The sequence below is a fragment of the Mustelus asterias genome, chromosome 2 (assembly GCF_964213995.1).
Source record: "Mustelus asterias chromosome 2, sMusAst1.hap1.1, whole genome shotgun sequence".
In the NCBI taxonomy this organism is placed as follows: domain Eukaryota; kingdom Metazoa; phylum Chordata; class Chondrichthyes; order Carcharhiniformes; family Triakidae; genus Mustelus; species Mustelus asterias.
In genome coordinates this window covers 51,249,199-51,272,109 of record NC_135802.1, presented here as the reverse complement: position 1 = coordinate 51,272,109, position 22,911 = coordinate 51,249,199, and the positions used below count along the sequence as shown (strand labels likewise).

Here is a 22,911-nt window from a genome sequence, read left to right as displayed (position 1 = left end):
AATTATACTCGTCATTTTACCAAGACAAATAGGTGCCTTTGATGCCGATTTTAAAAACTAGTTGATTAGCTAGAATTCATTAGTAATAATCTACATAGGTTCATTAATTTCAATCTAGGTGACAGCTTCGGTAATGTTGATACCTACATGTACATTGTGTCATCTTCAATAAGTGTGCGTTTTGTACCGTCTGTAGATAATTATCATGAGGCAGAGGCCCCTCTAATTCCACTTCCTGGAATCTGCAATTTGTGACTCCATAGAGATTTGTGAATACCACCTATATACCAATTTATGATGCTTTCCTTCCAAGTAAATGCTAAATGCAATGTTCTGCTAAAATTCTGCACTCAGGAAATGTTTCCACAGGCTTGTTGTTTGCTACAAATTCCCAGGCAGTGTTGGCCATGGAATAATGATTGGCTATAATGTGGTTCAATTAACAGAGAGAATCCTAAGTAACAGCCGTGAACGCAATTTATACAGAATTAATTTGCCTTTGTTGGAAGCCGGTACAGAACTTTCATATTTAGAACAAAGAACAACAAAGAACAATACAGCACAGGAACAGGCCCTTCGGCCCTCCAAGCCCGCGCCGCTCCCCGGTCCAGGATTGAATCCTGAATCCAGGATCCCCGCCCAATTTTCCAGCCTATCTACATACCAATATCCTATCCACCGAGCTGTCCCTCACAGCTATGATGCTTTGTTCATTACAACCTATTAACTCACCCCCACCCCCCCATTCCAGACCATGTGATCTCCAGGGAGAGGCGAAAACCCAGAGTGAAAAACCCCAGGGCCAATATGGGGAAAAAAAAAAAATCTGGGAAATTCCTCTCCGACCCCCTGAGGCGATCGAAACGAGTCCAGGAGATCACAATGGCCCCGATCGGAAAATGCTTCCCAACCCTAGTCATTTCCACTTCCACGAACACCATATGAATTCCCTGCCCCCGAGACAGGTTCCCAACTATCCGCAGTTTAGTGTCACTTTCACCTTGGGTTGCTTCTTTGATTTAACTGCCACATGGTGTGAGACACCCTTGTGTTCAGAGTGTTACCAGAAGAGCCAAGGACAGCTATTGAATTAGGCAGCTCTCCTACTTTACAATCCCAGTTTTTATTGCACACAGTGCCTTCCCTTTGAAGTGGCAACTACATAAGCCTATAGTTACTTTCCACTAGTTGGCAGATTCTGCATTTACAAGCACTCAGACAGAAATGGGCATCAAGAGATTTGCAGAAGTTTGTTTTGCGCCCTTAACTTTTCCCAATAAAATTAAAGTAGTTTAAAAATAGCTTGATTTACTTCACTGAAAGTTATAATATATTAGTCTGCACATATTTGCAATAAGTGTGGCAAACCTATGCAAAGCATATGCAACATTGCTGACACCACATGTCCCCTAATGTACTCTTCGGATATCGCATTTCAACAAATTGTGTTATTGTGGTGACCAGTGCAGGAAGGTCAGGTGGTGACAAACCTTTACACCCTTGGGGAGGCACCACACTTGTTTGATTATGAGATGTAAGAGTATTTTCTCAACTCCCTCAACCTACCCAACATTTACGAACTGGAGGACTTTATCACAGATCATAGAATCATACAGTGCAGAAGGAGGCCATTTGGCCCATCGAGTCTGCACCAACCACAATCCCACCCAGGTGCTATCCCTATAACCCCATGCATTTACCCTCGCCAGTCTCCCTGACACAAAGGGACAATTTAGCATGGCCAATTCACCTAACCGCACATCTTTGTACTCTGGGAGGAAACCGGAGCACCCTGAGGAAACCCACGCAGACGCGAGGAGAATGTGCAAACTCCACACAGACAGTGACCCAAGCTGGGACTCGAACCCGGGTCCCTGGTGCTGTGAGGCAGCAGTGCTAACCACTGTGCCGCTGTGCTGCCTCTTTGGTTTTGATCATATTTCCATTTTATCCCAGAGTATTTTCAGAGCCAGTGGCTATGTTCTGTAGCCTTGGTCAGCTGTTTCAAGAGGAATTAGAGGTACTTAGTGGCAGTCTCTTTATCATTCCTTAATCACTTAATTAACTTTGGATTCACCCAGGCTGGCTTCAAAGGGGCCCAGAGATGTAAAGTAAAATTTTTGCCCGCTTGAAATTTGGATGCAAACAAGATTTTGGATAGATTTCTGCTGATTTGGTTTTGTGCTGCTTGATGGGCAAAAAAAAATCCAGTTTGTCTTGCCTCAATTTAACCAATCTAATTATTGAGGTGGAATCCAATCCAATTTGGATAAAATATGTTTGCCATGTTCAATTGGCTACAGCAGTAACAAATGCCTTATTGTTGTTGAATGAATTTCCTTTCAACAAAGGGGTTATCCCTGTGAATTAACCTTATACATGTGCTATTACATTTATTTAGTGATAATGTGTCGTGCAGTTCAAGCCCAACTTTATGTGCAGCAGAATTTCAGCAGAGTGGAATTTAAGAGAGTAGGTGTGAAAACAATATAGTCACATTGCATTGATGGTATGAGTTTGATACTCTGCACCACTGCATAATGCAGTTAAACTCAGCTTCATTATAAAAGTTATAGAAGATAATAGAGGAAATATTACTGTGCTGGTCAGTATATTGGGGGTGATTATCCGCCTACATTCGCTGTGAGTGCAAATGGTGACTTGAATCCCGTTTTCCGATTTTCCACGTCCCTCCCCGGTGACGTAATGTTTCTGGACAGGAACCTCATTTCAATGGATTGTAATAAATTTCAGTTTTAGTAAAGGGCAGCCCACCATATCTTCCCCCCTCATTGAATATTCATATGTCGGTGAGGTTTACAACAAGTATTTAAAAACATGAAGCAGCCGAGGGGAATCTGCCAGAGGCACAAAGGTAGGTATAGTCCACAAGGGAGAGGACCATGCCTGGGCAGTGGCCTGGCACTGCCCCCTGGTGGGGTGGCAGCGCCGGGGTGGGCCCCTGAGGATCTCCATTGGTGGGGGGGGTTGGTTTCCCTTATGTGTGTAGAGGTGGAGTTGCCCTGGTGTTTGTGGGTGGGTTTCCCCTTATCTGTGGGGGAGGAGTGGCGGGGGTTTGCCCTGATATGTGGGGACATTCTCCTTATCCATGAGAAAGTGGTTGCCCTTGTGCATGTGGGAGTGGTGGGGGTGGTCCCATTTATGGGGGAAGGGGGGACTTTTATGGAGCTCGCTGATTGGGACACCTTTTAAAAGGGTGCCCCGATCTCTGTGTAGCCAACATTGCTGGATCTATGAGGCTCTGCATCGCATGCATGACAGCATCAGAAGATTGTTTTTTTTATTCTAAGAGCCGGAATATCTGGCGAGAAAAGCCGGCTGTTCAGTTGGGGAGCTAAAGGATAGTGTCCTCGGCAATGCCAGCACTTGGAGCAAATTTCACAAGATTCCGCCCATTGTGTCTGTGTTGGACATTGCATTTTTACTGAGAATATGCTGAACTTTAAGAAAGTAAAGAGCTGATTAACCAGGATACGCATGTACCAATAAAGGGAGACAGGCTAAACCCAAACTGCATTCTCTGAAGATGAGAACATTAAGGAACAAGTTCATAGAGTAGAATCATAGAATCCCTACAGTGCAGGAGGTGGCCATTTGTCCCATCGAGTCTGCACCGACCATAATTCCACCCAGGCCCTATCCCCATAACCCCATGCATTTATCCTAGATAGTATTCCTGACATTAAGGGGCAATTTAGCATGGCCAATCCACCTAACCCGCACATCTTTGGAGTGTAGGAGGAAACTGGAGCACCCAGAGGAAACCCACGCAGACACGGGGAGAATGTGCAAACTCCACACAGACAGTGACCCAAGCCAGGAATCGAACCCAGGTCCCTGGCGCTGTGAGGCAACAGTGCTAACCACTGTGGCACCATGCCACTCCAAGTTGATTGAGGTGGCTGATACAACAAGGGAAACTGGCAAAATAAATAAGAAATAACACTATGGATCCTGAAACTGTGGAATCACTTGCTTCATAATGTTATTCCAAATCAGTTGAGGTGTCTGAAAGAGACATAGATACATACAATACATATATTGGGGGCAATTCTCCCAAAAGAATTCTAAGTTCTGAATTCGCGGGAAAAATGGTGTAAATCACAATTGTTTTTTTCAGTGGGAGTTCACACTCGAATCTCCGCACTCTGTGCACTGCAGAGGTCACAATTGTGAATATCATTAAAAGCTCGGGGGCGGGGCCTATTCACGCCGGAGTCTGACAGTTCCGGAACACTGCGCATGCGCAGTGGCCCCGATCTGTCAGATTCCAGTTTGTTGGCCAACGTGATCTCTGGCCAGCCCAGGATCCTCACAGTTCTGCCCCCTCCACCCTGCCCCACAGCCCAATCACAGCCCCCACGACCATTCCCGGGCCGGCCCCGATTCCCTCCCGTCCCGGAGCGCCCCGATCTCCAGCCCCCCCCCCCGCCCCACCCCATGAGTGACAATCCCCACCCCCTCCCACCCCGGCATACCCCCCCCCCCCTCCACAGGAGGCAGACACCCGTGGCAGACCCCCCACACCCCCCCCCAAGCCCACCCCGATCACTGACCTCCCTCCAACCTCGACCGGATCCCAATGCAGAATGGCAGTGGGACCTCCCACTCACACCAAGCGCCCCTTGGCCCGGCCCCATTTGGCCCGCCCCTTTGCCGTTGCTTGATGCCCAGTGGGCAGTGGCATGATACACCCTGGGCATGGGCACTTTGCCCCTTGGGCAGTGCCAAGGGGCATAGGCTGGCACTGCCAGGGTGCCCATACCCAGGGGGCACCACTCCCCCCCTCTGCCCGACCCTCTGGGGGGGGCCCCAGTTGCCCCCCTTTCACTTCAGTGAGATCTCCCGATAGTTGCCCGAAAGTGGAGAACTACTCTGAACCCCGCCAAAGTGAATTTGTACTGGTCGGGTGGCAGATGCTATCGGACACAGAGAACTCAGTCCTGGGCCCGATAATCACATTTAAATCGCATTAAAAATAGATTAAAATGACTTACCTGATGTTCCTGCCAGTTTCCTGTGACGTTCCGACTGCGCCGGATATCCGGCAGTGGGAGACGGGTGTACGTCGGGAACACATGCACAAATCCTGCGAATCGATGCATGCGCGCATCTCCCGACCCGACCCGCCAAAAATATTAACAGGTCGAAATGTGAGAATCACCCCCATTAATTGGTTTGGAGAAAATATGGGGAATGGGAAAGTCTGGGTAACTAAATATCCAAGTGGAGAGAGAATAGAGGCAGCGTTTCGAGTCTGGATGACCCTTCATCAGCTCCCGACTCAAAACGTTGGTTCTATTCTTTCTCCCTAGATGCTGTCAGACCTGCTGAGACTTTCCAGCATTTTCTGTTTTTGTTTCAGATTCCAGTGTCTGCAGTATTTTGCTTTTATCCAAGTGGAGAGATTTGACAGGGCAAGAATCACTTTAAATGATTATATGAGGATCTTGAGAATGAACACATCACAGATATTTTGTCACTTATGTGGACCCTGTGGTATTGAATTCCACCACAAAGACTCAGAAGTTATTAATGCTCAGAATATTTCTGCTCCCAAGCACCTGAGTAGAATTATACTGAGGCAGTTCAGAGCGCAATAATTGATGGCGTTCTAGAGGTGACAGAGGCCTTTGTGGTGCGTTTTTCACACTTAATCCTTTTTTCAAAACTGTTTGCCAAGGGAGCAGAAGTTCTGTGTTAATGCAGGATTTTCAAAAATGCAGGTACTATTCACAGGCAAGAACACAGATATCCCGAGTCAAAATCCAACAGCTAATACAATGTTTCTGTGAGGATTGTAGTGAAACGTTCACTTCTGTCATGATTGGTAATTTTGTTTCTCCACCATTTCCAACTCGGGGTTGTTTTGTGAGTGCTGCTTATTGATTACATGTCTACTTTTGGAATTTTTGGGATGCTTTTAAGCTTGTATTTAAGACTGATGTTGCATTTAAGTCTGATATAAGTGCCCTCCATCTAGACTTTTCCCATTTGACATCCCTTCCTTCATCAGCACATCTGGTTCTTTTTCTGAAAGCTAATTTCTGTGTTGTTTGTGATGATTCCAGCTCAATTTCTGACAGGTTTCTGGCAAAGACTATTTTTGAGAATCGACGTGGGGTCTAATTTTCTGCGGACAAAAATGTGCATTGACTCAGGCTGTGACAGTTTTGTCAGCAATAATCATGCACTTCATGGGTGATGTTTCCTGTTCTGCTTGGCCTAAACAGGGTGAAAGAAGGGAAGGCAAGCATTGTGGTATTGTAGCCAGGCTAAAGGCAGGAAGCAGGCTTGATATTCTGCAGTTTTGGTTGATGTAATAACTCCAGGAATCAGCTGTAAAGGAGTGGTGCTTTATTGCACAAAATAAAGTAAAGGAAAACCACAAGCCTGTGGTGAGCATAAACAGATCCCAACCAGCACAGTACAATAATGGACCCACTCAGGGGCCTGCTTTATAAAGGGCTCAGTATACAAGTTCCACCTGGTGAGGTAATTACCCATCACCAGGGAGCTCGTATATTACAGAGAGATCAATCAGGGATTCCCCATGCAAGTCCTGAAAGTTGTCGCAGTTGATTACTTTCTCCTTGGAAATGTCTTCATGGATATGACATTACAAAAAATTAATTAGAAAACACTTTTTCCTCAACATGGTCCTCGACACTTGATCTTATGCTCTATAGTAATCTAGTTAGGTTGCACAATTGAACTGGAAACTAGTTTTGAATGTTCAAATGCATCAGCCCCTATTATTCAAACCACGGGCATTTATGTCCAGAGCAGCTTCACCAATAGGGGAGGCTAAAACCTGGTAGCAGTGGTGAAGAAACATGACCGCTGTCAACCTTTCATGGCCTCCCTCTTCCATCTTTGTTATAATTGAGAAGTTTCAGTGGGACTTCTCAAGAATCTGATTTCTTTTGGTACGGGTCAGAGTGGAGTTAAATAAATAGTGAAAAAAAAATTGTACAAGTGCCAGCACACATTTTTCTTTTTATCACAAGGAATTGCCTTGAATTGTGGGAGGGGAGGGGCCAGACGACTGACGGCAGGTGTGTGGGTTAGCTACATCAAAGGCAGATGTCGACTGAGTGATTTCTATACTGTTGGAAACTCTGACTTCATAGAATTTAGAAAGATGGTCTTTATTTGTTTAGAATGGTCAATATTCATTGGTAAAGGCAAAGCAATCATTTTTTTAAAAAAATTTAGATTGCTTTGGAAGCTTAACGGGAGGTTGGGGAATTTATGAACGTGGACATTTTCAAATTGATTGCCTGGGCTGTAACCTGATGTATTGGATTGCCTCCCAATTGTCAAACGAGCCCGATTTTCGCTCCATTATTTTCAATGAGTAAAAATCGATGATTCTACACTGGGTGGTCTGTTCCACCATTTTTACTGACGAGGCAACAACATTGAAAATGACCCCCACTTGCCCTCAAAAGTGTTGAATTTCGGATATAACATGGACCTCAGTAAAGTGTCTTCTCCTGATGGAATGCCTCCCGTTGCTTTGAAGATGTGTATTTCTCTGAATTTAACCCCATCATCTCTTTGATCTATCTTTCCCCAAGCTTAGCTTTCCTTCTGGAAATTGTCTCATGTTCACCCTATCTGTAAGAAATATGATCCCTCTAGCTTCTACTATGTTGCCTTTGCATCAGTAATTTCTAAGGTATGGAAGATGCTGTTAACTCACAATTACTGGTCACATTTAGGCTTAATCTACAATTGCTAATATGCTTTTTTGGCACTATCTTGCTCCTAATGAGTTTGTTTATCTAGCATTTCACTCTCAGACATTTTGGTGAGTCATTTGCAAAAAGTTATCTTATTGTTAGAACAAAGAACAATACAGCACAGGAACAGGCCCTTCAGCCCTCCAGGCCTGTGCCGATCATGATGCCCTAACTAAACTAAAAATAACCTTCTGCCCTTACTCGGTCCGAATCCCTCTATTCCCTCCCTATTCATGTACCCATCCAGATGCCTCTTAAATGTTGCTAATGTGCCTGCCTCCACCACCTCCTCTGGCAGCACGTTCCAGGCACCCACCATACTTGCGTGAAAAACTTACCCCGCACATCTCCCTTAGACTTTCCCCCTCTCACCTTAAACCTGTGTCCCCTTGGAATTGACATTTCCACCCTGGGAACACGCCTCTGACTATCCACCCTGTCTATGCCTCTCATAATTTTGTAAACCTCTATCAGGTCTCCCCTCAGCCCCCGTCTTTCCAGTAAAAACAATCCTAGTTTATTCAACCTCTCCTCATAGCCAACACCCTCGAGACCAGGTAACATCCTGGAGAACCTTCTTTGCACTCTCTCCAAAGCTTCCATGTCTTTCTAGTAGTGAAGCGACCAGAACTGCACGCAATACTACAAATGCGACTTGACCAAGGTTTTATATAGCTGCAACATGATTTCCCAACTCCTATACTCAATGCCCTGGCTGATGAAGACAAGCATGCCGTGTGCCTTCTTAATCACCTTGGTCACCTGAGTTGCCACTTTTAAGGAACTTTGGACATGCACGCTAGATCCCTCTGCATGTTAATGTTTCTAAGCGTTCTGCCATTTGCAGTATAATTCACACCTAAATTTGATCCTCCAAAATGCACCTCACATTTGTCCAGATTAAACTCCATCTGCCATTTCTGTGCCCAAGTCTCCAATCTATCTATCTCCTGTTGTATCCACTGACAATCCCCGGCACTATCAGCAACTCCAACAATCTTCATGTCATCTGCAAACTTACTAATCAGACCACCCACATTTTCCTCTAGATCATTTATATATATTACAAACAAGTCTTCCTTTAAACTCTAAAATGTACCTTCTGTCTATCACTCCATTGTCTTGTAACTCTCTGTTTTAATGCCATTGCTATGGGCAGTGCTGATCTGAACTTTTCCCTCCTAATCTTTCTAATCTCTAGCAATACCTCACCATCACTTCCTACTCTAAAGAAATACTTCCCATGGGAATGGAAGAAGACCATTCAACCTCTCCAGTCTATTCCACCATCTACTTAAATCACGGCTGATTTGTATCTCAACTCTTTTTACCAGTCTTTGATTTCTATCCTGCGATATCCTCATACCCTCATTCTACCCTCATCTGGAGTGGGTAAGTTGTTGGAAGGTATTTTGACATCAACAGGCATTTACGGACGCAAGGACTGATTAGGGACAGTCAGCATGGCTTTGCGAGTGGAAAATCATGTCTCACAAATTTGATTTTTTTGAAGGGGTAAACAAGAAGGTAGATGAGGGCAGTGTAGTTGATGTTGTCTACATGGACTTTAGCAAGGCCTTTGACAAGGTACCACACGGTAGGTTTTTGCAGAAGGTTAAATCTCACGGGATCCAGGGTGAGATAGACAAATGGATACAAAATTGGCTTGATGACAGAAGACAGAGTGGTTGTAGAGGGTTGTTTTTCAAACTGGGGGCCTGTGGGGGTAGTGTGTCTCAGGGAGGTGCTGGGTCCATTGTTGTTTGTTATTTATATTAATGATTTGGATGAGAATTTAGTAGGCATGATTAGTAAGTTTGTAGATGACACCAAGATTGGTGGCATAGTGGACAGTGAAGAAGGTTATCTAGGATTGCAACGGGATCTTGATCAATTGGATCAGTGGGCTGATGAATGTCCTTTGGAATTTAATTTAGATAAATGCGAGGTGATGCATTTTGTTAGATCAAACCAGGGCAGGACTTACTCAGTTAATGGTAGGGAGTTGGGGAGAGTTATAGAACAAAGAGATCTAGGGTTACAGGCACATAACTCCTTGAAAGTGGAGTCACAGGTGGACAGAGTGGTGAAGAAGGCATCCAGCATGCTTGGTTTCATTGGTCAGCACACTGAATGCAGGAGTTGGGACGTCTTGTTGAAGTTGTACAAGACATAGTAAGGCTACACATAGAATACTCTGTACAGTTCTGGTCACCCTATTATCAGAAAGGATATTATTAAACTAGAAAGAGTGCAGAAAAGATTTACTAGGATGCTACCGGGACTTGATGGTTTGAGTTATAAGGAGAGGCTGGATAGCCTGGGACTTTTTTCTCTGGAGCGTAGGAGGGGTGATCTTATAGAGCTGTATAAAATGATGAGGGGCATAGATCAGCTAGATAATCAACATCTTTTCCCAATGTAGAGGAGTCTAAAACTAGAGGGCATAGGTTTAAGCTGAGAGGGAAGAGATACAAAAGGGTCCAGAGGAGCAATTTTTTCACACAGAGGTTGGTGAGTGTCTGCCAGAGGTAGTAGTAGAGGCGGGTACAATTTTGTCTTTTAAAAAGCATTTAGACAGTTACATGGGTAAGATGGATATAGAAGAATATGGGCCAAACGCGGGCAATTGGGACTAGCTTAGGGGTTAAAAAAAGGGGCAGCGTGGACAAGTTGGGCCGAAGGACCGTTTCCATGCTGTAAACCTCTATCACTCTATGACTCTATAATTCCCTTCTTTAACTGCTTTTTAAATCTCGTTACAAATTTCAGAATGGAAAATCTATGTTTGGAATTATCTGGAGAATGTTGCACGATTGACCATCTTTTCAACATTAATGGTGGCTGTGGAGCTTCACTTTGTTTAAACAATAAGAGGAAAATATGAGTTTCAGACCTTGACTAAACAACATGACATCATCCTTCTTCTGTCCCACGAATCACAAATCAAGTGCCACAAATTTTACAATTCTGTGTTTTCAGTGCTGTGTTCTGGTGCTAAATCACTTCAATGGTTCTGCAATGATGTGATTGGACCCCTCAGGAAAGGACTGCAATAGAATATTAATGGTGCATGATGTTTTAGTCAGAGTTCTGGTAAAGTTTATTCTTTTACAAGTAATCTTTGATGTTCCTCTGTTTCAGGACAGGTTTGGGACAGTAAACTGGAAAATGCCTTCTTAAATCCACTGCAAACAACGGCACCTAAATTTATCTTCCAAAAAAAAGTTCTTTTAGAGAGATACCACAAACCCTTTTCGCCACATTTGAATAGAGTCAAGATGACATTGTTATACCATTTTTCCCTTTCCTCTCCACTTCCACCCAAACCCACTTAAAAATATCTTTATTAGTGGCAGTAGGAGCTGTTACCAGGCTTCCATTATTCCAAAGAATTACTCCTGAGTGGTTTGACCTTGGATGATGGTTGTCTTGAATGGTTCCATTCAAATCTTAGATACCTGAGGATAACAACTGTCCCATAGGAATCAGCTTCTAACAGTGTGCAATAGCTAGTTGGAGTGGGGACGGGGTGTGGTGCTTTTGGAGTAGATGCCACCTCATGTCTGAAGTTGTCCCATATGCGGGCACTAGAGGGCATTGCCACTCTCCAAAGATTCAGTGACATCTGTACTCATTCCCTACATTCCAACGTAGTTTGGCACAAGTTCAGAGGTCAGTGCCACCACAGACCCAAGTCGTTCATGGAAATCTTTGTTCAACGCATTTATTAAAGTATTGATAGTCATCATTTCAAAAATCATGACACCATTACAACTTCAAACTAGCATTTGGATGCTACAACAATTCTACAGACTATCCCTCTCCCGAGGATCTTCTGCAAATTGTGAGAAACTTTGCTGAATGTGCTGCAGATGTAGGTAGTGGACTCCTTTAACTTATCCATCATCTTAACCATATGTCTGGAAATTGTTTCCGCGTGAGATTGATACTCCCTATTTATATCCCTTTTGAAGTCCTGACCCCTGAGACCTGGACCCCGCGGCTTCCCAGCTACATACCTTGTATATGAAAGAAGAACTTCAAAGCAATATGGTCTTATCACCTGACCTGGGGCTGGGGTACTGTGCCATTCAGAGGTAGGCTTAGAGAAACATGGCTGCAGCTGCAATAACACTGCACGGTGGCCCAGTGGTTAGCACTGCTGCCTCACAGCGTCAGGGACTTGAGTTCAATTCCAGCCTTGGGTCACTGTCTGTTTGGAGTCTGCACATTCTCCCCGCGTCTGCGTGGGTTTCCTCTGGGTGCTCCAGTTTCCTCCCACAGTCCAAAGATGTTAGGTGGATTGGCCATGCTAAATTGCCCCTTAGTGTCCCAAGATGTGTGGGTTAGATGGAATAGCCACGGTAAATGTGTGGGGATAGGTCAGGGGAGAGGACCTGGGTGTGATGCTTTGATGTGGAGATGCCGGCGTTGGACTGGGGTAAGCACAGTAAGACGTCTCACAACGCCAGGTTAAAGTCCAACAGGTTTATTTGGTAGCAAATACCATAAGCTTTCGGAGCGCTGCCCCTTCGTCAGATGGAGTGGTCTCTGTACCGCAAGCCCACGGATAACCTCATGATGCTCCACTTCTCCAGCTTCCACCCTAAACACGTAAAAGAAGCCATCCCCTACGGACAAGCTCTCCGAATACACAGGACCTGCTCGGATGAGGAGGATCGCAACAGACACCTCCAGACGCTGAAAGATGCCCTCATAAGAACAGGATATGGCGCTCGACTCATCGATCAACAGTTCCGACGCGCCACAGCGAAAAACCGCACCGACCTCCTCAGAAGACAAACACGGGACACGGTGGACAGAGTACCCTTCGTCGTCCAGTACTTCCCCGGAGCGGAGAAGCTACGGCATCTCCTCCGGAGCCTTCAACATGTCATTGATGAAGACGAACATCTCGCCAAGGCCATCCCCACAACCCCACTTCTTGCCTTCAAACAACCACGCAACCTCAAGCAGACCATTGTCCGCAGCAAACTACCTAGCCTTCAGGAGAACAGTGACCATGACACCACACAACCCTGCCACAGCAACCTCTGCAAGACGTGCCGGATCATCGACACGGATGCCATCATCTCACGTGAGAACACCACCTACCAGGTACACGGTACATACTCTTGCAACTTGGCCAACGTTGTCCACCTGATACGCTGCAGGAAAGGATGTCCCGAGGCATGGTACATTGGGGAAACCATGCAGACGCTACGACAACGGATGAATGAACACCGCTCGACAATCACCAGGCAAGACTGTTCTCTTCCTGTGGGGGAGCACTTCAGCAGTCACGGGCATTCAGCCTTGGATCTTCAGGTAAGCGTTCTCCAAGGCGGCCTTCACGACACACGACAGCGCAGAGTCGCTGAGCAGAAACTGATAGCCAAGTTCCGCACACATGAGGACGGCCTAAACCGGGATGTTGGATTTATGTCACATTATCAGTAACCCCCACAGCTTGCCCCTGGTCTTGCATAATCTCACCAGCTGTTCTGTCTGGAGACAATACACATCTCTTTAACCTGTGTTTAATGTTCCCTCCAACCACATTATCTGTACCTTTTAAGACCTGGCTGGCTGTAGAGATTTGCATTCTAATTAGTATTCTGTAACTTCATTTCTGTGTCTGTGCACTGTTGAAGAACAGAGACCACTCCATCTGACGAAGGAGCAGCAAGCTCCGAAAGCTTATGGTATTTGCTACCAAATAAACCTGTTGGACTTTAACCTGGTGTTGTTGAGACTTCTTACTGTGATGCTTTGTCAGAGAGCTGGGCCAAATGGCCTCTTCTGCACTGTAGGGATTGGATGATTCTAAGACTGGGAGGGCATACAGAAATAAATGTGACATAGGCACCGGTGAAGCACTGGGGACACGATGGGGCGTTGGGATTGTACACGTATGTCAATCCTGAATTCCAGATGGTAAATCATTCCCCACTAACCTTTGGGATGTTATTGCCACATTGATGTTAGATGGGAATTCTGAAATTTCAGATCATTCTCCCTACTCACTAGCACACACATCAGACCTCTCAATTAAATAGATAAAATAGTAAAAGTAACACATATATAAAGTGGCTTCAGTGCGCATCATGATATGATGTCACCATTGGTCTGAGCTGTGGCTCTTTTGGTCTAACTCACACTTCAGAAGTTTCTGGGTTCAAGTCTCACTCCAGGACTTGAGCACAAAAATCAAGCCTGACAGGTCAGTAGGGTACTGAGGAAGTGCTGCTGTTGGAGTTGCCATTTTTCCGACAAGATATTGAACTGAGGCCCGTCTGCTCTCTCAGGTGGGTGTAGAAAGTCTCAGGGCACTATTTCAAAGAAGAGCAGGGGAACTATCCTGCTGCTTCACAGTTCCAGGGTCCTGGGTTCAATCCCCAGCTCGGGTCACTGTCTGTGTGGAGTTTTCACATTCTCCTCATGTCTGCGTGGGTTTCCTCCGGGTGCTCCGGTTTCCTCCCACAGTCCAAAGATGTGCAGGTTAGGTTGATTGGCCAGGTTAAAAATTGCCCCTTAGAGTCCTGAGATGCGTAGGTTAGAGGGATTAGCGGGTAAATATATGGGGGTCGGGCCTGGGTGGGATTGTGGTCGGTGCAGACTCGATGGGCCGAATGGCCTCCTTCTGCACTGTAGGGTTTCTATTCTATTCTATTCTTACCAATGTCTACTCCTTAACTGACTTCACACAAACAAATTGACTGGGATTCTCCCCAAAAAAATTCCAAGTTCCCAACGTGCGGGAAAATGGGAGTACATCCCACTGGTTGTTTCAGCGTGATTTCCAGATTGAATCCCCAACACTCTGTACATCACAGAGTGCCTCAGCATGATTCACTCTGAAAATCAAGGACGGGGCCTATTCACGCCCGAGAGGCCGGCAGCATAGCGCTGAGCGGGCCACTGCGCATGTGTCGATCTGTCAGCACAGAGATCGGCGCATGCACAATAGGCTCGCATTGCCGGCCTCCCGATCGCTGGCCACACCCGCATTGCTAGCTTCCTGGACCTCCCTGAGCCAACCACCACCCTCTGGCAAGTTCTGACCCCCCCCCCCCAACAGTTCGGCCACCCGATGACCATCCCCAACAGCTCTGACTCCCCACCACCCAGATGGCCAGCCCATGTCGCTCTATTCCCTCTGTCTGCCTGCAATCCCAATGCAGAATGGCAGCGGATCTCTCCCTACCTCCAATGCCCCAGTGGGCATTGCCAGTTTGCCCCTTGGGCAGTGCCAGTGGGACAGACAGGCACTGCCAGGCTGGCACTGCCCAAGGGACACCCCCCCCTTACTCTCGACCACCCTGGCGGGCCTCTCTTCTCTCCAGCGGGGTTGGGCCACCAGTTTCCCGTTAGTGGGGAACAGGAGTAAATCCCGCTGCGTTACTCGAGCTATGCAGTGGACGAGGGGAATCGCCTCCATTATCTGATCATTATCGCATTTCTGCCTGTTGGAGCTTGCTGTGCATAAATTGGCTGTGTTTCATACTTTACAACAATGACTACACATCAAAAGCACGCTATTGGTTGCAAAGCACTTTTAAGATCTCCAGTGAAATGTGCCATATAAATGCAAGTCTTTCTTTTCTTACCATGGCCTATAATATGGGCAGCATGGTTTAATTCATTTATTAAAAGCACTGCTGCCTCACAGCGCCAGGGACCAAAGTTCAATTCCGGCCTCGGGTCTCTGCCAGGCCTTTGACTAATCAAGGAACCATCCCTGCTGCTCCCCACTTTATAATGCCGACTGGATGCCTATTTCTGAAAACAATGGCTTCTGGCTGTGGAACTGTCTCAGCTGAGCTGTCGAGGTGCTGACACACTCTGGGCCCTGTGGACTGTTTGCATGAGCTGTCTTTGGAAACCACATTTAAAAAGGGGTTACATGAAAGATGCTTTATAAATGGGTTGCCAAGAAGAATTCTCTATTAGGAAAGGAACTATGGAAAATTACATGCTATATGAGAGGTTGTAAATCAGAGATGTATGTAAGTGGAATCATTTTACTGTTACGTGATCCTTTGGGATACTGTTTTAGTATAATTCCATCAGGGCACGATTTAGCAATGTTTGATTTTTTCCTTCCTATAGAGTGGAGGAACCAAACTCATCTTATGGATCGGTTGTACATTTTTGCAATTGTGATAACGCATGAGCGATCTCAACTATTATGAACCAATTTGTGGAACTTTAGCAAGTGGACTGACAATCTCTAAAATAGCCAGAGGGAAAACTATGTTCGTTAAAGGACTCCAGAAACTCATTCGTTTGTCCAGAGCTTCCTTTATGTGCTTTCGTGTACCAGATTTATGCCATCCAGGTGCAAACACAGCACAATTATTATATAGACCAATCAAATCTTAATGCATTTCCACCAAGTCTCACCATATGCAAATGGGGGCAATAAGATTGTAACAGTGCTTTGTAACATTTGCAGCCAATGCAACAGCTCAGAGTCCATTCATAGAATCATAGAATTCCTACAGTACGGAAGGAGGCCATTCAGCCCATCAAGTCTGTACAATCCCACCCAGGCCCTATACCCGTAACCCCACACATCCCCCTGACACTAAGGGGCAACTTATCATGACCAAAGCCACTTATCGACCTAAATCGCACATCTTTGGACTGTGGGAGGAAACTGGAGCACCCTGAGGAAACCCACGCAGACACAGGGAGAATGTGCAAACTCCACACAGTCACTCGAGGCTGGAATAAACCTGGTCCCTGGTGCTGTGAGTTAGCAGTGCTAACCACAGGGCCACCGAGGTGCTTTGTTTCAGTCCTCTCTATCATACCCCTCAGTCAATAGGCAGTCTGCATGCAGCTATGGTTCAGAATGCCAGACACCCTTTAAATGGGTTGCCTGATTTCCAACTCCCACTTCCCGAACCCACTCACCATCTCTAGCTGGATGTTGAATGTGGAGATAGGCTGTGTGGGCGTTAAGACCCCAGAGGGGCCAGGACCAGTAAATAGCCCTGATCCAAAATGACTACCTATGTCAGCAAGATTCTGCCCCATGTGTGGGTAGACAATTCAAATTGCTTGTTGTGAGAAAAGTGTGTGATTTAGAAATATTTCCAATGTGAACCTAATTAAAAGTTTGTAAGATTTTGAAATAATATTGTACTTGAATAAAATGAAGGTAAACTGTTAGAAGCCGTTTCATTGAAGCTGTTTTAATTACATTTTTATCTTTGATTTTTCTTTACTGTGGGATATAAAGGATTTAAATAGAGAGAGAACGATGTATTAATAACAGGAATAATTCAACATGCTCAGAGAAAAACAGAAGAATTTGCAACCATAAATTATACGATGCAATTTAACATAAAGATTGCTACTTCCTTCCATGGCTGTAGTTTTGCTGATTAGTCCCTCTTTTATGGGAGGCAAGAGACACCCTAGGGTGTCATTGCAATGAGCAAGTCTCCAGAAGCAGACCCTGGAAGATCCATGCATTTTCCTGTTTACAGGCACAGGCTATACATCACCTATTCGGATTGGAATGCATCCCACAAATGATGGGTTTTCCAGTTTGTTGTGGAAGTTGGTGTACTTTGCCAAAGTATACGGACACCCATCCTTGTGGCCAAATTTGGGAGCAGTGTTTACATTGCTTCCCATGGTGGATTTTGTGGCTCTGGCAAACAAACCGATCTTGGTCCAGTGGCCTCCCTGAATTGCTGTCCTGATATTTGCATTCTGGAACACGACCAGAACATGTGTCAAAGTGTACCTTTTAGGCTGCGGTCCTTCCAATGTTCCTCCACTAGCTGTGAGTGAAATTTATAGGATCTAGCATTTGTGCAGTCTGAACAGCATGTGGGTTTGTTTCTGGGTCATTTTGGTTTCCCTGTATTTCGCTGTAAGTAGAACTCATCAGCATTTGTTTCCAAACTTCTCCCTATTGCTCCTATAGGCAGGTGAGATCTTTCTTACTTGTGCAGACCAGGCTCTGGGGGAGAGAAAGATTGATTTATGCTGGAGTTTGAGGAATTGTCTGCTATTAGTAAGGTCAGTTCCCCCTGGTATTTCTAACAAGGACTGCATCTTTTATAGAAAGGAACTTGCTCGTGTTTGCCTTGTCAAGCTAATTGCAGTGTATCATTATGAATAAAAGACATTGTGGAGACACACTGAGATTACATGAAGTCAGGAAATTTACATGAGTGAATATTAATGCATTTGATGGTCTGAGACGCAGTTTAAGATGTATTTGTTCTCATTCTTGGCATTTAGCCAACTAGCACATGTTTAAGCAATTTCCGTGGCCCTGCACTGTGGCAAGGATCAGAGAGCCTAACTCTTGCATCAAGTTGGGTCTGACTCTTGATACCGGTTAGAAAACAATTTAAATGCTGTTTCTAGGGTTTTATTTACAGCATTAGAAGAATTCTTATACATCTCACAACTAATACAAAACTTTAAAACTAAATGGTGGACTTTATCGTTATAGCATTTTCTTTTCTCACATAGGCACATATTCTGCTGGACTGCGGAAAAGACAATGTGTGCATCCCAGCCCTGAAACTATCAGCTACCACGTAAGTTGAAAATTATGTATGTCATACATTTCGCTAAAGTTTATCAATGCGTAAGCTTTACAGTCAAATATGTAGATGTTCATCATGGCCAAATTGAGATCATTTTTATTGTCAGTAACAGACCAAAGAAGTGATATCTTTAACATCTGTGGAGTGCATTTATGATTGATAACCTCCTGTCAGTTTGACTAGGAGAGGATGAAGAGTACAATGCATTGCTGCTTCACCTTTTTGTGTTTCAGTGATAGACAACAGCTCATATTTGGAGACGAGAACCCTCTCAGTTTAATCATTAATGCAAGAAATGAAGGGGAAGGAGCATATGAAGCAGAGCTCAGTGTCATAATCCCACCTGAAGCAGATTACATTGGTATCATACGCAACAATGAGGTAATGAACTAAAGAATGTCCGGTTAGTCTCGGTAGCCATGGTTTGCAGTTTGAGTCAAGTAATAGTTCAAAATAGATTTCTTTAGGCAGAAAAACCGGCAAATAGCATAAAGTTGATGATGGTCATGAGGGCAACATTGGCTACCTTTTTTCTACGAATCTCTCCAATTGTTACTGATGGGTTTGCAACATAAAGTGAATTGATTATGAAGAAATATGAAGAAGCATGTAAAATTGGACTAAAGTGTAGGTGCTTCACAGAATTGTGAATTTCCAAGTTCAGGAGCTGAATTTCAAGAATAATGATGTCGCTATTACAATGTGACAGTAGTTTGTGTTAACTTAGCATATTTTCAAAATAAAGTTTAACAAGCACGTATAGTGTGGGTGTTGATAATGTAATGATGTAGCTCTGTATTTTTCACTGGGGTCATGTTACAGAGCATTGAGGCTGCAACATTCCTGTCGGTGGTGGGGAAAGCTCCGTGAATAAGGGGGAGGATAGAAGGACCTGACCCAGGATTCCCAGCTGGCTAGTGGGGGTGGGATGTCATTTAGGCTCATTAATGAACCAATTGACACCCATTATCCTGAAGGCCAACACAATTCAGTGGTCCCTAAGGAATTTAATGGGAGCCTTACTATGCCCTGAGAAGGCTGCCCAACAAATGCTGTCTGATTGGGGTATCTGGAAATGGGTGGAGTGGGGAGTGGTTGCGGAAAGGTACCTCTTGCCCTTATCTCTGACCACCTCCCTGCTCCCTCTTCCCAGCCCGTAATCCCAATTTCCTTCACTGACTCCTTTAGCCTGGATCCCCACAGTGATGCTGAACCTCTTCTGGGTGCAATGCATTCATCAACCATCAGTTCTCAGTTGGTCATGAGTCTCAATCGTAGGGGAGGCCTGACGATGTCCACTGAAAGGCACTTGATTCCATTGGGACTGCCCCACGTAACTTACGGGAGTTTCCCGTCAGCTCTCCAGGTGGTGGACAAGACCTCCCACAAAATCCAGCCCTTTCTGGGAACCAAGACGATCCATACGGCCATCCTTCTCCATTTACAGCTTCTGGGGGAGAAGGAACATATTTACATTTTATATAGTCTCACAACACCAGTCCAACAGGTTTATTTGGTAGCACGAGATTTCGGAGCGCTTCTCCTTCATCTGGTGAGTGAAGAGTTGGCTTCACAAACAGGGCATATACAGACACAGACTCAATTACAAGATGATGGTTGGAATGTGAGTCTTAACAGGTACTCAAATCTTTACAGGTACAGACGATGTGAGTGGAGAGAGGGTTAAGCACAGGTTAAAAAGGTGTGAATCGTCTCAACCCAGGACAGTTAGGAAGATTTTGCAAGCCCAGGCCAAATGGTGGGGGGGTCACAGGTAATGTGACATGAACCCAAGATCCCAATTGAGGCCGTCCTCATGTGTGCAGAACTTGGCTATCAGTTTCTGCTCGGCGATTCTGCGTTGTGTGTCTTGAAGATCGCCTTGGAGAAAGTTTACCCGAAGATTGGAGGCCGAATGCCCTTGACTGCTGAAGTATTCCTCAACAGGAAGAGAACACTCCTGCCTTGCGATTGTCAAGCGGTGTCCATTCATCCGTTGTCGTAGCATCTGCATGGACTCGCCAATGTACCATGCCTCGGGACATCCTTTCCTACAGCTTATCAGGTAGACAACATTGGCCAAGTTGCATGAGTATGTACCATGTTCTTGGTGGATGGTGTTCTCACGTGAGATGATGGCATCCGTGTCGATGATCCGACACGTCTTGCAGAGGTTGCTGTGGCAGGGTTGTGTGGTGTCGTGGTCACTGTTCTCCTGAAGGCTGGGTAGTTTGCTGCGGACAATGGTCTGTTTGAGGTTGTGCGGTTGTTTGAAGGCAAGTAGTGGGGGTGTGGGGTTGGCCTTGGCGAGATGTTCGTCTTCATCGATGACATGTTGAAGGCTCCAGAGAAGATGTCGTAGCTTCTCTGCTCCGGGGAAGTACTGGATGATGAAGGGTACTCTGTCCGTCGTGTCCCGTGTTCGTCTTCTGAGGAAGCCAGTGCGATTTTTCTCTGTGGCACTTCAGAACTGTCGATTGATGAGTGGAGCGCCATATCCTGTTCTTACGAGGGCGTCTTTCAGCGTCTGTAGGTGTCTGTTGCGTTCCTCCTCATCTGAGCAGATCCTGTGTATATGGAGGGCTTGTCCGTAAGGGATGGTTTCTTTAATAGGTTTAGAGTGGAAGCTGGAGAAGTGGAGCATCATGAAGTTATCCGTGGGCTTGCAGTACTATGAAGTGCTGAGGTGACCGTTCTTGATGGAGATGCGTGTGTCCAAGAATGCAACCAATTCCGGAGAGTAGTCCATGGTGAGTCTGATGGTGGGATGGAACTTGTTGATGTCATCATGTACTCTTTTCAGTGATTCTTTGCCGCGAGTCCAAAGGAAGAAAATTCATCGATGTATCTAGTGTATAGCATCGGTTGAAGGTCCTGTGCGGTGAAGAGGTCTTGTTCGAACCTGTGCATGAAGATGTTGGCATATTGAGGTGCGAATTTGGTTCCCATGGCAGTTCCATGTGCCTGGATGAAGAACTGGTTGTTGAAGGTGAAGACATTGTGGTCCAGGATGAAGCGGATGAGTTGTAGAATTGCATCTGAACAACAGCGACCACGACACCACACAACCATGTCACAGCAACCTCTGCAAGACGTGCTGGATCATTGGCAAAGATGCCATCATCTCATGTGAGAACACCATCCACCAGGTACATGGTACATACTCATGCGACTTGGCCAATGTTGTCTATCTGATACACTGCAGGAAAGGATGTCCCAAGGCATGGTACATTGGCGAGACCATGCAGACGCTACTACAATGAATGAATGGACACCGCTTGACAGTCACCAGGCAGGAGTGTTCTCTTCCTGTCGGGGAACACTTCAGCAGCCAAGGGCATTCAGCCTCCGATCTTCAGGTAAGCGTTCTCCAAGGCAACCTTCAAGACACACGACAACACAGAATCGCTGAGCAGAAACTGATAGCCAAGTTCCGCACACATGAGGACGGCCTCAACCTGGATCTTGGGTTCATGTCACACTATCTTTGTCCCCCACCTGGGTTTGCAAAATCTTCCTAACTGTCCCGGCTTGAGACAATTCACACCTCTTTAACCTGTGCTTATCTGTCTCTCCACTCGCATTGTCTGTGCCTGTAAGGACTTGATTACCTGTTAAGACTCACATTCCAACCATTATCTTGCAATTGAGTCTGTGTCTATACCCAACTCTCCTCTCACCTGATGAAGGAGCAGCGCTCTGAAAGCTCGTGCTACCAAATAAACCTGTTGGACTTTAACCAGGTGTTTTGAGACTTCTTACTGTGTCCACCTCAGTCCAAAGCTGGCATCTCCACATCATACATTTGATGTGATAAGGGAAATTGCCCAGAGCCACCAAAATTTAAATTGCAAAAGTCTGACCTCAACGAAACATTTGTGCAAAAATCCTTATGCTTTGTGTCACCTTGTGCTTTGTTCCCAGGCACTGAGCAAGCTAAGTTGTGCCTATAAAGTGGGCAATTCGACTCAAGTGGTTGTGTGTGACCTAGGGAATCCTATGACAGCTGGAACCAATGTAAGTCGTGTTACTTTTCAGAATTATATAATTTAGTTTTGTTTGAGGCTCAGTGGAAATGATAGTCCAATGTCCACATTTTGAGAAAAGGAGAAAGCCTATCATTCAATTCCAATTTGGAGGGCTGTTATTTAGCAAAAACATTTGGATTTTGCAATTATTTTAAAATAATCAGATTATTGTTTGCGCTGGAATGGCAGAGAGAAGAATTTTGGATGCATGCTTTAAAATGTCTGTAAAATGAGTAACTTCAGAGTTAATGCCATGGATTATATCACTTGATTTGATGTCACAAATCAGCACAGAGCAGCTCTATTTCCAAGCAAAGGAAAATCTTGGCAAAGACTTGTTCATATAACCACATCCTTTTAAAAAATATTTCTTTCATGGGACATGGGTATCGCTGGCAATGCCAGCATTCGTTGCCCATCCTAATTGCCCTTGAACTGAGTGTTTCACTCATCCATTTCAGAGGATAGTTAAGAGTCATTGCTGTGAGTTAGCCATAGAGTCATACTGCACACAAACAGGCCCTTCGACCC

The 22,911-nt window shown here is 45.3% G+C and overlaps 1 protein-coding gene across 1 annotated transcript in view; it reads left to right on the top strand.

Moving 5' to 3' along the window:
• itga8 (integrin, alpha 8) overlaps positions 1-22,911 on the top strand; it is a 219,576-nt gene that overhangs the window by 95,775 nt on the left and 100,890 nt on the right. Inside the window, exons 19-21 of the mRNA XM_078235261.1 lie at positions 18,276-18,343; positions 18,586-18,733; positions 22,277-22,369. Of these exons, the coding sequence (XP_078091387.1) occupies positions 18,276-18,343; positions 18,586-18,733; positions 22,277-22,369 (309 nt within the window). The remainder of the gene's footprint in view (positions 1-18,275; positions 18,344-18,585; positions 18,734-22,276; positions 22,370-22,911) is intronic.